The sequence below is a fragment of the Rhinolophus sinicus genome, chromosome 6 (assembly GCF_057876585.1).
Source record: "Rhinolophus sinicus isolate RSI-liver-muscle chromosome 6, RSI-T2T, whole genome shotgun sequence".
NCBI classification, from domain to species: Eukaryota; Metazoa; Chordata; class Mammalia; order Chiroptera; family Rhinolophidae; genus Rhinolophus; species Rhinolophus sinicus.
Window position 1 is genome coordinate 20,358,769 of NC_142506.1, and position 20,370 is coordinate 20,379,138.

At 31.9% G+C, this 20,370-nt stretch overlaps 1 protein-coding gene across 5 annotated transcripts in view; it reads left to right on the top strand.

The window, feature by feature from the left end:
• The window catches only part of CSMD3 (CUB and Sushi multiple domains 3), a 1,092,836-nt gene that overhangs the window by 446,090 nt on the left and 626,376 nt on the right, over positions 1-20,370 (top strand). For 3 of the 5 annotated variants that reach the window (XM_088798979.1, XM_088798980.1, XM_088798981.1), the window contains 2 exons: positions 4,983-5,060; positions 11,610-11,697. In XM_088798979.1, the coding sequence (XP_088655105.1) occupies positions 4,983-5,060; positions 11,610-11,697 (166 nt within the window). The remainder of the gene's footprint in view (positions 1-4,982; positions 5,061-11,609; positions 11,698-20,370) is intronic. The other 2 variants (XM_088798982.1, XM_088798983.1) reach the window with 1 other exon arrangement.

The following is a 20,370-nucleotide window of genomic DNA, read 5'->3' on the forward strand; positions in this document are numbered from 1 at the left end:
CTTAAAATGTATACATTTTTTTGCTAAATTTAATTGTTCTAATTGCATCCTTTTAAATTTTAATATATTTTGGGTCCAGCATATCCCTAATATGTAAGTCTATACAAATGAATTTTTTAATATTTTGAACATTAGTTGTACCACAACTTTTCTCATCAAATGGTGGTCAGTATTATTTCTCTTCTTTTGAAACATTTATAAAGCAAGTGTTATTTTCTCAGAAATTTGTATCTAGTGATAAACTTCATATGAAAGATGATAAAGCTGACACCCTAGGAATAACAGCTAGCTTTTACTCTGATGTCACTATAATTTCTTGGTCTTTCTTTTCTAAGGATAATACAAAGTAGTCACCAAATGCCAGCCTCCATAATAATTATGTTCTAAAGAAGTACTGTGCTCTTCCAGTACAGGATGTAGACAAAAAGTGTTAAATGTTATTGTTCTGAGGCTCATAACATGGAGCCACAATTTATTTTTAGAAAAACAAATGAAAAGGAAAAAAAAAAGACCAAAAAACAAACAAACAAACAAACAAAACCTTACCCTCTTAACACAGTTAAATCGTTCTGTAATTTCTGAACACATTTTAATCTTTGAGGTAGAATTGAGAATTCTAATTATATTTGTCGATCCTTCTTTCTTTAGTTCAAAATTTTATGCCTAAATACTGAAGGGTAAAATGAGTGAATCTCTTAGAAACAAATAAAGAAGTTCAATAATGTGTCACATTTTCTTACAGTACTAGAACGCAATCTCCCAACTCCTAGTCCAGTGAGGAAAATGTCACAAATAAAACACTGGGTTTTAACATCATCTTGACCTGTAATACAATTCCTAATCAGTGAGTCAGTAATTGATTACATTTCTTAGTACCTATGTAAATGAATCAACTGACAATAGTGAGATGTGGCATATTCTCAAATTCAAACACACACTTACACACACACTAGTTTTAATAAAACGAAAAGTAAAGGAAATTATGTTCTTATTAGTATAGTTTATATACTGAGTAAAAAGATAAGGAAAAATCATAATTAATTTGAAATAAAAAGTAAGAATTATACAAACAGGTATCATGTCAAATACAGTAGAGAAAAAGAGAAAAGCATTATTGTACATTTGAAAAGTTAAAATGAAGCAAAAATAAACCAAAAACAATCAATAAGATACAGATGATTTACTTTCTAAAAGAAATTATTTTCTTTTTCAGAAGTTATCTGATTTAGTCACAGATTTATATTGCAGCTACTTTCACTCGCAAGCTATTGTCAAAATAAATACTACAAATTTGGAAGATTAAGATAATAAACAGCATATTGCATTTATTTTCTCTTTATTATTGTGTTAGAATATAATCTATGTAGAAAATGGAGGGCATTTTAGGATGTTTTGATAACATTTAATACATAATGCCACAATAAATAAAACTATCCCAGACTTTTAAGATATTTCCATTAAGCCAAAAAAAATAAATAAAAATAAAATAAAAATTGTTTACTATGTGAAAAGCAGAAGAAAATAAAGGAAATGGATTTTTGTGCATGTCTACATGTCTTACATTTAATGAATTTTATTTAAAATTGTAAGAACATATATAGATTTTATGTATTTAAAAATAGCTTTACTTGTGAACCTGCTTCATTTTGAACATTCATTCTTTTATCACTTCCTCCCTTCCTAACCTACGATTAGTGAAGGAAATCCTGACAAAAAGACACCATTAGTTAAATAAAACAGAATTTATAATATTGCATTTATTAATTCAATCATACATTCATACAAGTATCACATGACTAAAATACTGTTCCAGACTTTGAGAAACTCAGTACAGTGGAGGGAATTGACACAAACACACACTGTCTTTTAATGTTTTCTTAACCTGTATGAAAGACCACAACATATTTTAATTTATGATAAAATACATTTTACATGCTTATTACTGAAATACAACTGTTAAAAAGGTCAGTTCAATTTTACAAGTTTAATATGATGTGTAGAAATCCTAATTGCTTGATGGCATATTGATATTTAATTCTTATATTTTGTAATACATAGTAATATTTATATATTTATGGCATATGCTTGAGACTTAATGTTTCACTAATACATGATTTAGAACAGGGTTTTGTAATTGATATTTGCAATATTCATGGTCTCAATTTATTCATAGTGATATACATTTATATTAAAATTATGAAAAAAATAAAGTATGGGTTTACTGATTAACAAATTTTAATTTTTTGTGAATTATTTTCCATTCACTCCTTTTTATCTCTTAAAATGGATATTCTCCTGGCTTTCCATCTTCTGCATCTATATTACAATTATTATACTTTTTACTTTAAAAAAACAGATTTTTTTCTTTAATTTAAATTGACAAATGCTTAAAAACAAACAAAGAAACAAATAAGTAAATAGATAAGGTTAAGTCCCTTTAGAACTAGGAAATTATTTAAAACTTTTTGGTCTGAGGTGACACTTTCTTAGCTACAATTTCCCTTACCTCACCCAACCAAATATTCAAGTTTAGACATAAGCATGTTACATATACTTGCCCTTTATAAACATACACACACACACACACACACACACACACACACACACACACACACACTGTGTAATGTTCAGCATCCTGTATTCCTAGTAGTACATTTTAAAACTGAGCTCTTTGACACTCTGGACTTTTCCTCTTCAATCTTCTGCTGTGGGTTCGCAATGTTGTTTTCATTTTTAAGAATCCCCGATTTGTGTTGAAACTACCATGAAATCTTTAGACTCACTTGTAATACTTAAAATCAAATCTTATAATGCAGAGAAAAGTAGAGGTAGAATTCTTATTAATAATTCATGTTTTGGATGGGGAAATGTAGAATTATGCTTTAAAATACAAAATGCGTTTTTTTTTTAAAAGGAATTTTAGGACAGCAGGTAAATTTACAAGTAGAAACTAAATTTAGAGTAGTTAACTACTCCAGTAGAACTAAACCTTAAGCTTACCATAGGGTGGGGTGTGAAAAAAAATTTTACAACAAAAAGCACAACTTGAGAAAGGCATAATCATTCCTTCACTGGAAATAAAAGGTCACAGTTAAAGAATCTCAAAACTGTAGAGACTGAGCAGTTTAATTTAAGAGACACTACCAAGGATAAAAAGGCAGATTCTTGTCCAAAATCACACAACTAATAATTGCTAAGAATTAGGTATCTTTAAATCCTGCTCCAGTGATCATTTTCCTCTTTTTTTATGTGTAGTATGTATAGGTTTTTTTTTTGTTGTTGTTGTTTTTTAAATTAAATTTATTGGGGTGACAATTGTTAGTAAAATTACATAGATTTCAGGTGTACAATTTTGTATTATATCATCTATAAATCCCATTGTGTGTATGTATAGTTTTTAACTATATACGTATTCCAGTAAACCATCAGAACTTGTCTCTACCTTTCTACTTTTGATGATATTATAATAAGAAAAAATCATTAAAATAATACCAATAAAATATCCATAATTTGAATGAATTGGGCAAAATGGCAAATGACAATTAGTAACATGATCATTTTTAACTAACAAAAAGTAGTCAGGTAAGAGAAAGAAAAGGCATCCAAATTGGGAATGAAGTCAAATTATCACTTTTTATAGACAACGTGATTCTTTATGTAAAAAAAAAAAAACCCTAAATATTCCACCAAAAACTATTACAAACAATGAACAAATAAGTGAAGTTGCAGAATACAAAATCTTTGTACAAAAATCCATTTCAAACAATGAAATTTCAGAAAAATAAATGGGAAAAAAGTAGTTTTGCTTTTTTTCAAATTCATGGCATGAATAAAACCTAATTGCCTACTGTTTCAGCTTATCATCCTTACCTTTAAAACTCATAAAAAGCAATATGTAAAAAATTCTAAATTATAACTGAAGTTAACTATATCCCTTTTGCATTTTGGTTCATGATGTTTTTTAAAAAGAAAATAGTTTATATTTAAATATCTCATTAGATCAAAATGCATAACATTGTTTTACTTAGTGGGAGTTTCAATTAAATTCATTTTCTTTATTTAACTTGGTGGCATTAAAATTTTAAATAAAATAGTCTTTTGTACTGTTCTTTATTACTTTTAAAAATGACATAGCAATTGTAGTTAATCAAATAATTAATACTTAAAATGATACTTCTTTTCCTTCCTCCAAAAATACTTGAGAAGTTTTTAAAAATGCTTTCCGGTTACCTCACTGAATTTCTTATTTTTAGGCAAATACAGTCATATCCATTTTAATATACTGCACAATGAATTATGCCACTGTCTTATAATACTGATTTTCAAAATCATCATCTCAAACATAATAGCAAGATATTTAGATGAACTCTGAATAGTTGTAATTCATTTTTATAAATTTTATACAATATGTATGGACTGACATGAATCATACTGACAAAAGTAATGACTGAAAGGAGAATGTTATTAGCAGAAATGTTCAAATGTATTTAATTTTTTTCCTATTATGCCATTTTATTAAATGTGTCCTAATATTTCAGTTACACTAAATTACCTGAAGAGAATATATTAGTTCATTTTAAAGACCAAGTTCCTTAAATTCTTTCCACTTTTCTGTCTCAGTATTTTAATTTTTCTAGTTTAGTTTATTCCATAATATTTGATGAATTCAAATGGTTTATGATAAAGTGTTAATGCTTTGCTCTCATATAAAACCTTGGATAATATTAAAAAGTACCTACACATATATATGCAGGAGTCTCCCTATTGAACACTTAAAATCCCTCTTTGCTGCTTAGTATTTTACTCCTTAGTGATTATATTGCTAATTTTTCTTTTTTCAAATTTTCTTCTGGGTACCCTACATCAAGCTTAAGAAAAGTTTATTTAACTTGCATAAATCCATGCTAACAAAATTTGTTAACTTGAATTTCATTTTAAAATTGTATATCCTGATACATGTTTTTGTTTGTTTTCTTAACTAGTGAAAAAGGCCATAGATTTTAAATCTAGAGGATTTAAATTGTTTCCAGGGAAAGACAACAGCAACAAGTTTTCTATCTGTGAGTGTACTCCTTTTTTGTTACTTTCTCTAGTGCAAGAGTGAAGTTTGTGATGTCTGTGTTGTTTATGTGTGTTTTATAAAACTGTTTGTATATTTACCAAATTAACTGCATTAATATCTATATAACACGCATGATTATTATTCAGTATTATTTTGTATTTAAATGTGTATTGAGTTAATGGATTAATATGGTAAACTTCCAAGCTCAGATTATTTCAACGTTTAAAAAACCTCTTTTGATCTAGTGTGTTGATAACATTCTAATTTTGTAATTCTAGGATTTGAGATTAAAAAAATAAATAAATGAGTGAAATACCTCAAATTAGTGGTCCCTTGTAGGATTTTTGTTTGAATATATCTAAATTTCAGCATAATTATTTTTCTAAAGAAAAAATATTGTATCAGCAAGCTTTTCTTTAAGGAAGAAAGATATTCTTGAGTTCAAATATACAAACCTTTTAAATCAGTAGTCTTTTGTGAAGTAATTATGAAGTTCATCCAAATCTGATTAAGAGACACTGAATTAGTACATTCATTTATATTACCATAAACAAACATAAAATACAAAATCTAGGAGAGGTATGCATTTTTGTAGTATAAATCAATAGCAGTTTGTAGAATTTCCTGCCTGCTGTTCACACAAATACACATCAGTTTTGAAAGAAGTCATTCATGATACAACATCTGACTTCTGAAATGACATATTAATAGTAAATGGATCGGTTACTCTAAGCAACGTGGTATTTTTGACTAGAGTGCATTTTTACCATTGTTACTTTTATTCAATTCCAAATTATCTGATGAAATGAGTTGATAATTATTTATTTAACAAAAGTCATTTCTTATAGCTATATCAGAAGAATATTTTATTGACTTGTATATATAACAGTAAATGACACAAATTGAGCAATTACATCACTTATCAAGAAACAAATTTGAGCTTATATATTATAAAAATAATTAGTGTCATAATTTTAAAATGCGATTTTTACATTTAGTTAGATCTAAGAATACTAAACCAAAAATAGCAGGTATCATTGGAAATTGTTGATCAAAGTTTGTTACCTGTTTGGAAAGTTCTAAAAAGTTCCTTTGATTTCTTGTTATATTTTTTGCATTAAAAACATATTTTCAGGATTGATATGTCAGTTTATAGAGCAAACAATAATGTTACAATATTTTGCCCATATTAATTATTTGAAACGTTTTGGAGAGAAAGGTATCTTTCCTACAATAGAAAATATACATAGGAAAAAGTTGGATGAAACTATTGTAAAATACCAAATTTCATCATGACAACATGAAATAAAAGTTAACTGTTTACAGACATAAATAATAGTTTCACCACCTTTATGTCTAATATTTTGTCTGGCCAATATATTAATTTGGAATTCTAAGTGGAATTATAAGCTATGACTGTTTCACCCTTTCCTCATCTTGACCACACTAATGTTATTTCATATGCTGCATGCTTCATACTTTCAGATGTCCTAGGAAATTCAAACTATTTATACCAAAATATGTATTATTTATCAAGGCATTAAGATGTATGTAACTCAGTATGCTTGGAATATTGCCTTAGTGGGTATATACGTTATTTTCATTGTTTTGTACAGGGGTTATGAGGGTGATCAAGAATTGAATAACCTGGATTTTTAGAAAAATGTATTTTACTTAAAGAATATTTACTCTAAAATTGTTGAGAAAATTAACAGGCCCAAAACAAAAATTATTCATGAAGCAAAAAAAAAAAAAAAAGTTAATTTACTTCAGAATTTCAAAAGAAATTTTGCATTTATCCTTAAAATTTGATGCAAGAGATTAAATGTACTTTTTCTTTTTTCTTTTTCTTTTTGAATATAAGTAATCCCTTTTCAATCAAAACAAACTATGCCAACTTTTATAGTTATAAAATAACAAGGCAACATTATTTTAAATTTTATTTGTTACAATTTTTTCTCAAATATTTAATAATTTAAAAAATATATATTGCCTATGGTTGTTTATAAAAAAGGGTTATGTAGTTTTAATTTTTATCATTATTTATGTATTTTCAAGTAAGCATTCAGGTCTTCGTCTTCTTTATATCATTGTTTAACAAGGCCAAATAATTTTAAAAGGAGACAACTTTTATCTGACACCTTTCCAATTAAAAAAAAAAAGTACATTTTAAAGTTCGTGATCTTTGGAAAATCAAACAATTTTATTATTGAAACTGTCAGAAGTGAGCATAAGTGTAGAGGACATGAACTACACACATTACCAAAGCATGTCTTCCACCAATAGCATCTTTAAAGTTTAACTAAAAAACAAATTAAGAGATTAAGGAAGCTGCACAAAGTCTTCACGGGAAGCATTTGGTTGTTTAAATGGCTAATTCTGAGTCTTTTACTCAATTTTCATACATAAAATTAAAATAGCCTCAAAATAGCCTCTATCCATCCCTTCTTGTTCTTCATCAAAAAGGAAGGTTGTCCAAGAAAGGGAAAAAAATAAGATTTTTAAATTTTAAAAATAAAAACACATGTTTATAATTTTAAGTATTGGACTTAGAAAGCTTGCCAACTTTTTTACTAGGCTCTTTTGGACAATTAAGGTGTAATTATAAAGAAACTATGAGCTTCCCATAATTTATATTTTTAATTATTTTGAATTTCGTCTTCTTCAAATCCATGCTTTCCTTCATTCATATTATCCAGTCATTCCACACTTCTATTAGAGCTACTTCTCTAGGGCAACACCATGCTAGACTAAGAAGGTAAATGATTGAGTAAAGTCCAGTCTCAGCTCACAAGGACCCAACATTTTATTTGGCAGCTAAATGAGTTAATAGGCAACTTTGTGTAGAACATAAAGTTAGTATAAAATGATATTCTATCCATGATTTTTGAGTTGAGGACAATATCCAAAAGCACTGTATTTCATAAGGTGGCATAAACACTTTAAATCTAATACTAAAAAAAAAAAAAAAAATTCCAAGAAAGGTAACAATGTAACTAGCTAGATGAGACAATGTGGAAATGACTTTTAGTCAGAATCTACTTATTTTTATTTTTTAAAGTAGATTATGCAATAAGTAATATCAGAAGACTCAGATAACTTGCTTATAATAGTATTGTATTTTGATGTTGACTAATAGTGCAGTGTTTTCAAGCTAAAACTTAACAGTAATGTGGTAAATTAAGATTCCTGTAGCATGTTTTACTCATTCAGTTTTTAAAATCCTATCAATTCTGCCCTATCTTTTTCCCACTGATGTGTGGGGAAAAGGACTCATGTTGTGTTAATAATAATAATATCCTTAAAGATCAGAGCAAAAGGGTATTCCTCGTAGTGATGATCATTTCAAGAGGCAGCACCCCATGCATGTAATTAAACTTTAAAGAACACTCATGTTCTTACCACTTTGCAAGTTACTTTTCACATTGAAGGAGGTAAAAGTGATAACTCTGTCCACTTTCTTGAATGGCATTATGTGGTGAAAGCAGCTGATTAAACGAATACTAACTTCATCTGAATGTCTTAGCATCACTAGCTATGGGCAATTATGAAATATCTAAACATCAGAGAATTAAGAGATTATACACTTTGTTCTTTATTTTTTTATTTTAAATGTTTTTATTTAAAGAACATTAAACACATGTGTCATGGAGAAGTTCTCCATTTATCTTCACAGTTTAAATTGGGAAGCCTTTCGTGTATTAGAGATGTCCAAAGGTAGTGTTTTAAAGAACACTTCCAAATGGACAAAGATAATTTGACAATTAAAATCATAAAAAATAGGATTAATTAAGTGAAATTTATGAAAGTTATAAATATGGTAAGCATTTTAAAATAAAATATCTGGAAAATGTTTTGAATTTCAATTAGTGACGCTATTTTGTCTTGCCGAGATTTCTGGACAGGATGTAGGGCTCAGGGGTTAAGAGTATAATTTTTTTTAATCAATCTGCCAAGGTTTAAGCCTAGACTAAAGCATTAACTAAGAATACGACTTTGGAAACATTTTTAACCTTTCCATACCTGTTTCCTTACCTAGGAAGTGTATAATAATCATAGCTACCCTTAAGATTGTTGAGAAAATTAAATGAGTTCATATATGTAACATAGATGTAGAATAGTTCCTGACAGGTAGTTAGTACTATGTAGATTTTAGCGATTGTAAAAATCCATATCAACCTAGGCTTATTTTTTAAGGCAATAATGATTATGAGATGGAAAAAAATTATTTCATTATTTTTTATTTTTTAATGTATACATATACCATTTTATATTAACCTATAATCTGCGTTATGCATTGTAATGTAATAAAGTAGGTAAGTGTAGATCATGCCACTTCTTTTCTCTATCCCATGTTAAAAATATCACAATATAAAAAGATATACTACACAATTTATAAAAGCCATATAAATACAGGAAAGAGAGTGCTTCCAATAGAAAATACTTAATTCATTGAAAACAATATACAAAGTATTGTTAATAAAACAACTGGTGTATATTTACTGAGAAGTTATTAACTCCTATCTAGGAATTGTGGGTATATTAAAATAATAAGTTTTTCTCGTATTTTTATCACAGATATAATATACTTGTATATATGACTAAGGAATGTGAAACTCCTCTTTTATAATTAATAAAATAATTTAAAAATTATGTATAAAATTGTCTATGTTATGTAAAAAGGGGGATTAGAATAATCCAGTAAAATTGCAGAATGGTGAAGAATCCATTGTACTTAAGTTATGGATGCATCTTGGTGACTAGTGGGAAATAAAATTGATATGCTAGAAATCTAGAATCATAGGAGACTTTACAGTGGTAAAAACTGTGTTTGAGGAAGTTTACCCTCTAGTACTCAAAATGGATTAGAGGTGAATGATAATGGAATCACCAAAACATCAGTGATTAAGTTGCATTTGAGCCTGCACATGAGATGACAATGGACATTTTTGTAGTTTATCTAGTAAGTCATTAAAGGAGCAACAAAAGAACTTTGAAAAGATGACAAAACCATAGATTGGAAATCATTAACAAAGAGGTCATGATTTTCAAATGATGAGGGAAATAAAAAATGTGGATAACTGTGGGTCGATGCCTTTGAATTTGCCTATTACATGTGATATTAACAAATTAAGAGAATAGCCAAAGACAAACAAACCAGAAACAAACAACCAAAAATAAATAAATAATAAAAACAAAAGATAAATAGGAAATAAATAGCAAGTGAGCAGGCCAAGGACAAAAATATCACATACTTTGCATGGACCAGTGACCATGTAACAAAATTGGCAATAAGAATATTATTGGGGATATTTAGGAAAGTTGTGTTTATGGAATGAAGGACACTAATGTGAAATTTCATATCTAATTGAAACTTTGGCAACTTTACTAGAACCATGACTGTTGGGCCATCATCTGATAGTGATCTTGCTATCTGATAAATCGGTTTGAACACATTAACCTGTCTGAACTAAATGATGCAGGGATCCAGTATTCTCAACATTGACTTTACATGAGAATCACCTTGAGGATTATTAAAAAACAAAAACAAACAAATTAACAAAAATGATGCCCAGGGTTCTACCCTAGAGTAAGTACATTGTAACATCTAGAGGTAGAAGTAGGTATTCTTTAAATAAAGCTCTACAGTTTTGTCTAATCCATATTGTAAGACAAGACCATTGCAAGGTTTATATTTTTTCCTTTCTGAAGTCTCTATTCAGGTACATTTATTTTCTTAAAAAGAGCAGATAAATTGATGAAGAGGAAAAAATAGAAGTTATTCTCCAGTTTATTATAAAATTGAATTTGTGAAACTATATTACTCAGATATTTCAGAACTATCTAGTTTAATATTCATTAAAAAATCTATCTTGGGAATTAATCTTTCATTAACTTTGCGTTCTGGAAGAACTGCTGAAAATATATACAATGGCAAACTAAAACATAGATATAGAAAGTATTATACTAGATTGTAAAGTATAAGCATTATTTTGGTTTTCCCCATTATATCACAATTCAAGGACATGTCTGATAATTTGCACCATAGTTTTACTTTGAAATTGGCAGACTAATTTGCTTTGTTATAGACCATATAAGAAGTACTAGTAACCTTAAAGATTTTTTCATAGGATCTTATTTTTTCAACTGCAACTTTCAAAATATCAGGTGACACTGTTACAACTGGTGGTAACTTCTTTACTGCCAGTAATTAAAGGAAAGTCTGGCACTAATACCTTGGGAATGCATTTCCAGAGATTTCACAATTTTATGGTAATTACAAATAAAGTGTTAGTTATTGATATGTTAGTATTCAGAATAATATGTCATTGATTATGAACATTAAACTTAATTTTTATAGGTCTATAAATAGAAAAAATGTTACTGTCTTCATTTCTGGGTTATACAATTATATTTTAACTTCCCATATTTAAACTATAGTGATCAGAATAACAAATTACAAGAATATATTATATAATTTTTAAATTAATGGCATCCTTAATTTTCTAACTATATGTTTTCTTTTTTCTTTTTTCTGTTGTTACAGTAAATGAAGGAGGTATTAAAACAGCTTCCAATTTATGTCCAGATCCTGGTGAACCAGAAAATGGGAAGAGAGTTGGATCAGATTTTAGGTAATATTTTAAATTGTTTATTTTATTATTTATTTTGTTAAAGTTTATTTTAATTTGAATTTAAAAAATAACTAATATTATTGGGATAAATACATGGCAACTTAAAACTGTAGCAGCTAGATTCTATTGATGTGTTGCTTTAATATTTTATTATTTTAAAATGTCAATTTAAATAACCTATCAACTTCATAAAGGCTCTTTTTAGAGTTTAAATGATGAATTTCTTATCATGTATTAAGTGAAAACTCATGCAATTTGGATGTGAAAGACATGAGTTTGAATTCAAATTCTACTGCTTATTATTGTCTAATCTTGAATAAGTCACTCAATTCTGTCTGCCTAAATTTGCTCTTCTCTAACATATAAATCAAATTTATCACATGTAATGGTGAGTTTCAAATGAGGTACTTCCTGTGAAACCTTCCTGCAAATGTTTCATAAACATTTTATATGTATTTTTACAAGTAAACATAACATGACTATTTTATCTCCATTGTAAAATACTATCTATTTTATTAATTTTAAATTAGGTTTACTAACAACCTATAGAATTTATGCAGCATACTCCGGTAGTCTTTATTTTACATAATTATTAACTTTTAAAAAAATTATTGAATTTTCAGTCCTCTGATTATAGCATTTTACAAATGAAACATATTTAAAATTCCTATAAAATAGTGAATGATCCTAAGTAACTTTACTACAACTCAACTAAATCTTTCAGTCTCAATACTGTGGTACCTCAGTTTTCGAACATAATCCATTCTGGAAGACTGTTCACGTTCTGAAACGTTCGAAAACCAAAGCACTGGTTCCCTATAGAAAGTAAAGCAAAATGGATTAATCTGTTCCAGACTTTTAAAATCAACCCAGAAAACTGCAAATTTAGCATGAATTTTACTATCTAATGATACTATAGATCCATAAAATTCACAGTGTTCGTAAACTGAAATGTTTGTCAATGGAGATGTTCGAAAACCAAGGTACCACTGTAATTAAAAATAATATTGTATAGACCAAACAATGATAAGTAATTTACATGTCTTCTTTATTGTAAAATCCCCTCACATATTTATTATTTCATCCCTACTTCAGAAATTAGAAAACTGAAGCTCAGTTTACCCAGCTAATAATTTGATCAAACTGGGATTTGAACTCATTACTTCATGAATCTAAAATCTGACCTTTCAATTACTATATTACATTATGCTTTGAAGCTAAACTTTATTCATATTCCATCCTTGTCATAAACTATCTTGTCTTCTCTAAGAGTTTATTTTCTCAGATCTAAAAATGAGGCTAACAATACTTACCTCATAAGTTTGAGGGGAAGATTACATGAGATAATGTATGCATGGTAGTAATCATAGAGCTTGAGACAAAATAAATACTCATGTAAGCTGGTATTATAGTATGATATAATATAAAACATGATTATTATTAATAATATTAATATTCGCTTTGCCCCACTATTTGCAAAATTTATGGTTTATTGAAAATAGACGTAATGTAAAAATAATACAGTAAGAAATTACCATCAAGTGTAGTGGATTTCAACTCTGAAGATCATCTTTCAATCATGTTTCAAGCATCATGATAGATGTTAGCCATCAAGAAGCTCGCAGTCAGACTAAGATATAATATAGTCATCACAATTTAAGAATGTATGATATGTTACAGAAGCCAAGAGGAGGTATAGTCTTTTTTGGCGTTAGTAGATAAGGGTCACAGAAGGCTAACATTAAACTGAGTCTTCAAGGATTATTATAATCTAGTATATTCAGAAAGAGAAATTCAGAGGAGAATATTTATATGTTCATTATCTGCATGTATTGCTTGCCCATTATGTGCCTGATGTTATACTGGGAACAAATAAAACACGCAGAAGCAGACATAGTACATGCTCCATAGCTCTTAGAATTTAATAGCAGAAACGACAATAAACCATTAAATGAGCACATGCAGATATAATCACAAATTTAGAAAAGTATTTTAGAATCACAAAATAAAAGTAGGTGATGTCAGAAACATGGTGGCACAAGGGGTGCTCTTTGAAAACGCTGCTTAAAGTTACAGCAGATTGAGTATCTATAATTCAACAAAAGATCCTCTATGCAACACACAACCGTGTCTGAGAGATCTACACATTGAAACATCACATCAGAAGGTGGATGAATCAGGGTGAACAGGGGAAGAGGTAAGGGAGAAATGCAGAGACAGGGGCCAGCAACACAGCCCAGAGTTCACTGCAGTCCCAGGAAAAGGGAGGAGTAAGACAGTAGGTGCACCCTCTGTGGGCCCAGCAATTCTGCATGAGGGCTGAGCATATAATATGGCTGAACCCACTATCATGGCAGAGACCTTGGGGCGAAGACCAAATGCAGAAGTATGACAACTGAGGTCTGACAGCCTTCACTGCTAGGTGGAAAACAAATCCAAGGATGCCGAATACTCCCCCACCCTCTCAGAGCTTGCCTCCCCCACACCCTCCCAGTGTTAACAATGGGCCCCAGGAAAAACAGTAGCAGTGTCCGATTAAAGAACAGAATATCTACAGTTCTGAGAACTGGAGAGACAGTTCCTGAGGAAGACACACTAATCATGCTGCTAATTCCAGTGACAAGGGAGGAGCTCTGGGGAGAGGCATCTGATCTGGCAGTCACCATTACTCAAAAGAGAACAAAGCCACAAACATACCTCCTGCCTCTATCAGCCCACCCCACTGCCACCTTTTGAGACTGATCTCAGCGGGGGCAACCAGGGTGAGGAGGAGCACAGCCCTGAATCTGGTTGCAGCGGCAACACTGGGATTGCAGAGGCTCTGAACTCCATCGCCCACCATGGAGATAGGGCCCTGAGATTGAGGAGACCTGATCACAGAGAACAAGCCCACTTCCCCAGGAAACCTCCCACCACATGAGAAACTGGAACAGCTCAAGAGAAAATAAAATGTTCTAGTACAGAGAAAATAGACACTCCTACTGGATAGCAAAAGAAAGACCTCTTCATATCAACATGCTCTGAATTCACTTCCGTAGATGCCCAGGGAGAAAAATAATCCATTGATTGCCATGAATAATGAAGGTAACAAGGCAGCTGAGAAAGAAAATAAAAAATCTCCAGAAAATAACCTTAAAGACATGGAAATATGTGACTTAAATGACAGAGACCTAAATATTGCAGTTCTGAAAAAACTCAGTGAGATACAGAAAAACTTAGGTAGGCAGTTTAATGAACTTAGAAATAAAAAGAAAAATAAATTATTTACCAAAGAGATTGACATTAAAAGCAAACAAACAAAAAAAGAACCTAATCAAAGTTCTGCAGCTGAAGAAAATAAAAGAGATAAAGAATGAAATAGAGAGCTTAGGAAATAGAGCTGACCAGAGGGAGGAAAGAATTAGAGATATCGAAGACAGAAATCTGAAAATAATGCAGATGGAAAAAGACAGAGACTTGAGAGTTAAAAGAAATGAAAGAATTCTATGAGAACTATCTGACTCCATCAGAAAGATCAATATAACAGGTATATCAGGAGAAGAGAGGGAGAAGGGAACAGAGAGTATATTCAAACAAATAGTGGATGAGAACTTCCCAAATCTGTGGAAAGAATTGGATCCTTCAATCCAAGAAACAAACATAACACCTAATTACCTCAATTGTAACAGGCCATTTCTAAGGCACATTATATTGAAGCTGTCAAAAATTAATAACAAAAAAATTATCAAGACAACCAAGGAAAAGACGACAGTAACCTACAAAGAATTTTCAGCAGAAACTCTGCAAGCTAGGAATGAGTGGAATCAAATTTTCAAACTATTGAAAGAGAATTTACCAGGCAATAATAATATATCCTGCAAAGTTATCCTTTAAATATGAAGGCAGAATAATCATCCTAAATGTAAGTGGACTTAACTCATCAATAAAAAGCCACAGAGTAGCAGATTGGATTAAAAAAAAAATAAAAAACAAGCTGCCTGAAAAAGACACATATAGTCTCAAAGTGAAGAGTGGAAAATGACACTCCTAGCAGATGGTATCCAGAGAAAAGTGGATGTAGCCATACTTACACCTGATGAAACAGAGTTTAGGGAAAAAAAGGTAACGAGACAAATATGGACATTTCATAATGATAGAGGGAAAAAGACATAATACTTATGAATAGATATGCTCCCAATCAAGGAGCATTAAATTATTCAAAGCAACTACTAACAGAACTAAAGGGAGAAGCTGACAAAATAAACAAAAACTGTAGTACAGGACTCAAATACACCACTGACAGTTATGGATAGATCATACAAACTGAAAATCAATAAGGGAATATTAGCCTTAAATGACAGATTTAACCAAATGGACATAACTGAGATTTGCAGAGCATTTCATGCCAGAACACTAGACTATACATTCTTTTCTAGTGCACATGGAACATTCTCAATGATAGGCCATATGTTGGGACCTTAACCTAAACTGTCCTCAGCAAAATTTGAGAAGATTGAAACCATACCAAACATATTATCTGACAACAGTGCTTTGAAATTGAAGAACAGCTGCAAAAAAGAAAGCAGGAAAAATCATGAATACATGGAGACTAGATAATGTGCTATTAAAGAATAATTGGGTCAAAGAAGAAATAAAAATAGATATTGAAATATGCATAGAAACATATGAGAGTGAAAATACATTGTATCAAAATTATTGGCATGTGGCAAAAGCAGTAGTAAGAGGGAAATTTATACCACTACAGACCTATTCAATAAAAAAAAAAAAAAAATCCCAAATAAACAACCTAACATTATATTTTAAATAACTAGAAAAGTAAATAACAAATAAAACCCAAAGTCAGCAGAAGGAAGGGGATAATAAAAATTAGAGAAGAATTAAACGAAATGGAGAACAAAAAAAAATAGGAAAAATTAATGCAACAAGGAGTTGGTTCTTTGAAAAGATCAATAAAATTGATCACCCCTGGCTAGACGAGAAAGTGTCGCGTCCAGCACGACAGGAGCTGTGGGAAGCGAGAAGGGTGGCGCAGGGCTAAGAAGAGACAGTAGTCAAGAATAGGGTGCAAGTGGGGCCAAGGGTCTCAAGCCTCAAGGACTGAGCCCTGAATCAGGCCAATGCGTAGCTTTTATTGGTTAACTTCTAGGGAGGTAAAACATTGTTAATCTCAAGATTTGTGTGTTATGTAGCCTGCCTGCTGTCTTTCCGAAAGTTCCCATTGTGTTCCAGCTTTTACTTTGCCTTCACACACACGCACATCTCCAAGGAATCCATTGGAAGGGAGGGACCGATATAATTTCATCAGGTCTCAGATGGGCCTCAGTTTGCCGAGGCACTCCCTTGTGAAATCCTGGGAAGAGCGCGCGGGAACAAACGGTCTGGCAGATGTAAAGCAATGAGAGAGAGAGAGAGAGACAGAGAGAGAGAGAGAGAGAGAGAGAGAGAGAGAGAGAGAGAGAGAGAGAGAGAGAGAGAGAGAGAGAGAGAGAGAGAGAACAAATACAATCAGAAATGAAAGAGAATGATGTCACAAAAATAGCAGTGTAAGGTGAGCCTCTGGAAATCTCCCCTGAAATTTACAACAAATTGAACAACGTTAACTTTACAAAGGACTCCCTGTGCAGCAGACAGGCAAGACTAAGAGGCCCACTACTGAATCGTGTGGTGGGGGGGAGGAGGGAAGGGAGATGTGCGGGGACGGAGCCGCACGGGCGCAGGACGCAGACCTAACTCAGTGCTCCGAGCTCACTGCCTCCCGGAACTTCCGCAGCTGTGGGAGAGGGAAGACCTCGGACTGCTAGGGCTCCATTTATGGCCCACAGGGCTGAGGGGACAGCATATAACACGGCTGAACACAACACTCACGGCAAAGACCTCGGAGCAAAGACTGAGGGAAGAATGCTGAAAATGGTAGTTTAAGCCCTCACTGCCGAGCAGAGAACGGAAGCCTTAGGCACTGAGCCTAGGTGCCCCCTCCCTATCCTCCCAGAGCTCGCCCTGACCCCCCATCTGCCCAGTGCTAGAAGTGGAACAGTAGTAGTGTCAGATCAAAAGAACAGAATATTTGCTGTTCTGAGAACTGTGGGCCGCAGACACAGACTCCCAGCCCAACTAGTTCCAGCAAAGGGGAGGGAGCCATGGAAGCAGGACTGGCTCTGGTGGTGGTCACCGCAATTGCTCTGGGCCACCTCTCACAACTCACCCTGTCCTTGCTTCCACCTATGGGGCGGATCCCTTTAGGAGTAAACAGAGTGGCTGAAACACATGGGCTCTGAAACTGGTGCAGGGAAAGCTTTAGAACTTCAGAAGCTCTCCGCATACCCACAAGGACACTGCGCCCTGTGACCCAGGCAAACTGTTCACAGAGGAAAAGTCCGCCTTCCAGGGAATCCCCCCATTGTGTGAGAAGCCAGAATAGTGCAGAGAAAATATAACACTGCAGTGTGAGAGAGAATAAAAGGCTGCAGTTGGAGAGAAAATAAGACATTCTACCAACACCTACTGGAAAACAAAAGAAAGACCTCTTTCTATCAACCTGTTGCAGAACCCACTCCTGTAGATGTCTAGGAAGAGAAATATTAAATCATTAATTGCCATGAATAACCGTGGTAATAAGACAGCTCACAAAGAAAATGAAAAGTCTCCAGAAAATAAAGACATGGAAATATGTAACTTAAATGACAGAGAATTCAAGATTGCAGTTCTTAAAAAACTCAACGAGATGCAAGAAAACACAGACAAGCAGTTGAATGAACTCAGACACACACTCATAGAAAAAAAATGAACATTTTACCAACGAGATTGAAATTTTAAAAAAGAACCAAATATAATTTCTGGAGATTAAGAACTTGATAAAAGAAATGACGAATGAAATAGCCAGTTTATGTAGTAGAGTTGACCAGGTGGAGAAAAGAGTCAGTGACATCGAAGATAAAAATCTGGAAATGACACAGATGGAAGAATAAAGATACTTGAGACTTAAAATAATTGAAACTCCACAAGAACTTCCTGACTCTACCAGAAAGAGCAATATAAGAATAATGGGCATACCAAAAGGAGGAGAAAGAGAGAAGGGAACAGAGAGTATATTCAAACAAATAGTCAATGAGAACTTCCCAAACTTGTGGAAAGAACTGGATCCTTGAATCCCAGAAGCAAATAGAACACCCAATTACTTCAACCCCAACAGACCTTCTCCAAAGCACAGTGTATTGAAGCTGTCAAAAATTAACAACAGACAAAGAATCCTCAAGGCAGTCAGGGAAAAGAAGACAATAAACCTACAAAGAAAGCCCATTAGATTATTATCAGATTTTTCAGCAGAAACTCTACAAACCAGGAGGGAGTGGAATCAAATGTTCAAACTATTGAAAATGAAATTATGAGCCAAAAATAATACATCCAGCAAAGATATCCTTTAGATATGAAGGAGGAATAAAGAACTTTCCAGGCATACAGAAGCTGAGGGAATTTTCTAACACATAACCCGCACTACAAGAAATACTGAAGGAGGCTATTCGATCAGCATAAATAGGGATAATTTGTGACAACTAAAACATAAAAGGGGGGAGAGTAAAGGCCTGAACCAGAATATGGGAATGGAGAAAGTAAGCATGCTGAAGAAAATTGAATACTCTAAATATGAAACTTTCCTTTACGTAAACTTAATGGTAACCGCTCAAAAAAAAAATTTAAAAAAAAATCCAGAACTGAAATATATAATGTAATAAAAGAAGAAACAAAGGGAAAAATAATAGAATACCACCACACAGAAATAATAGACAACAACAAAAAGGCAAAGAAACAATGGAGACACAGTTTTACCAGAAAACCAAAGATAGAATGATAGGAAATTGTCACATATCAATAATCACCTTAAATGTAAATGACTGAGCACACTAATAAAAAGGCACAGAGTAGCAGATTGGATCAAAAACTAACTAAACCCAACTGTATGCTGTCTCCAAGGTACACATCTCAGCTACAAGGACAAATGTAGACTCAAAGTGAAAGGGTGGAAATTGATACTCCAAGCAAATTGTATCCAGAGAAAATCACATGTAGCCATACTGATATCAGATGAAACAGACTTCAGGGTGAAAAAAGTCCCCTAGCATTGTGTATACCTTCAATATAGTACTTACGGTGTCATTTCCTTGTCTTTTAAAAAGTTGTCTAAGTTGAGAGTTTGGGAATAAGAAATAGGATCATTCATAATTCTGTATGCCTGATAAAAGGAATTTAATAGATGTAATGAATTTAATTGACTAAAACAGCAAAAGTGTAGCTTCAGCATTTCCCCATTACTTTCTCTAATCACATGACCTTATAGCAGAACTTCAATATCATGTAACTGAATGACATATAGGCAGCAGTTGCTAAAACAAAACCATTCTTGTATTTACATAATCAATGTTTTTATAATCACTGGTGAAATATATAATAAAATCCTGTGAGAAGTAAGGCAACTTCTGAGACTTGCTGTATTTTGCTTACCATTTTGTGCTCTAATCTTTAAGGTGTGAGTTCCAGCAGCTGTGTTTTGAAATCTTAAAAACTTTATTTCTAATTTGAAATGCCTATGGAGCATAACAGGCATTTAAAGGGTGAAATGCTGCCAAAGAGATATAGAAGCTGCCAGTAATTTCTGTATTGAAAAATAAATTAAAATTT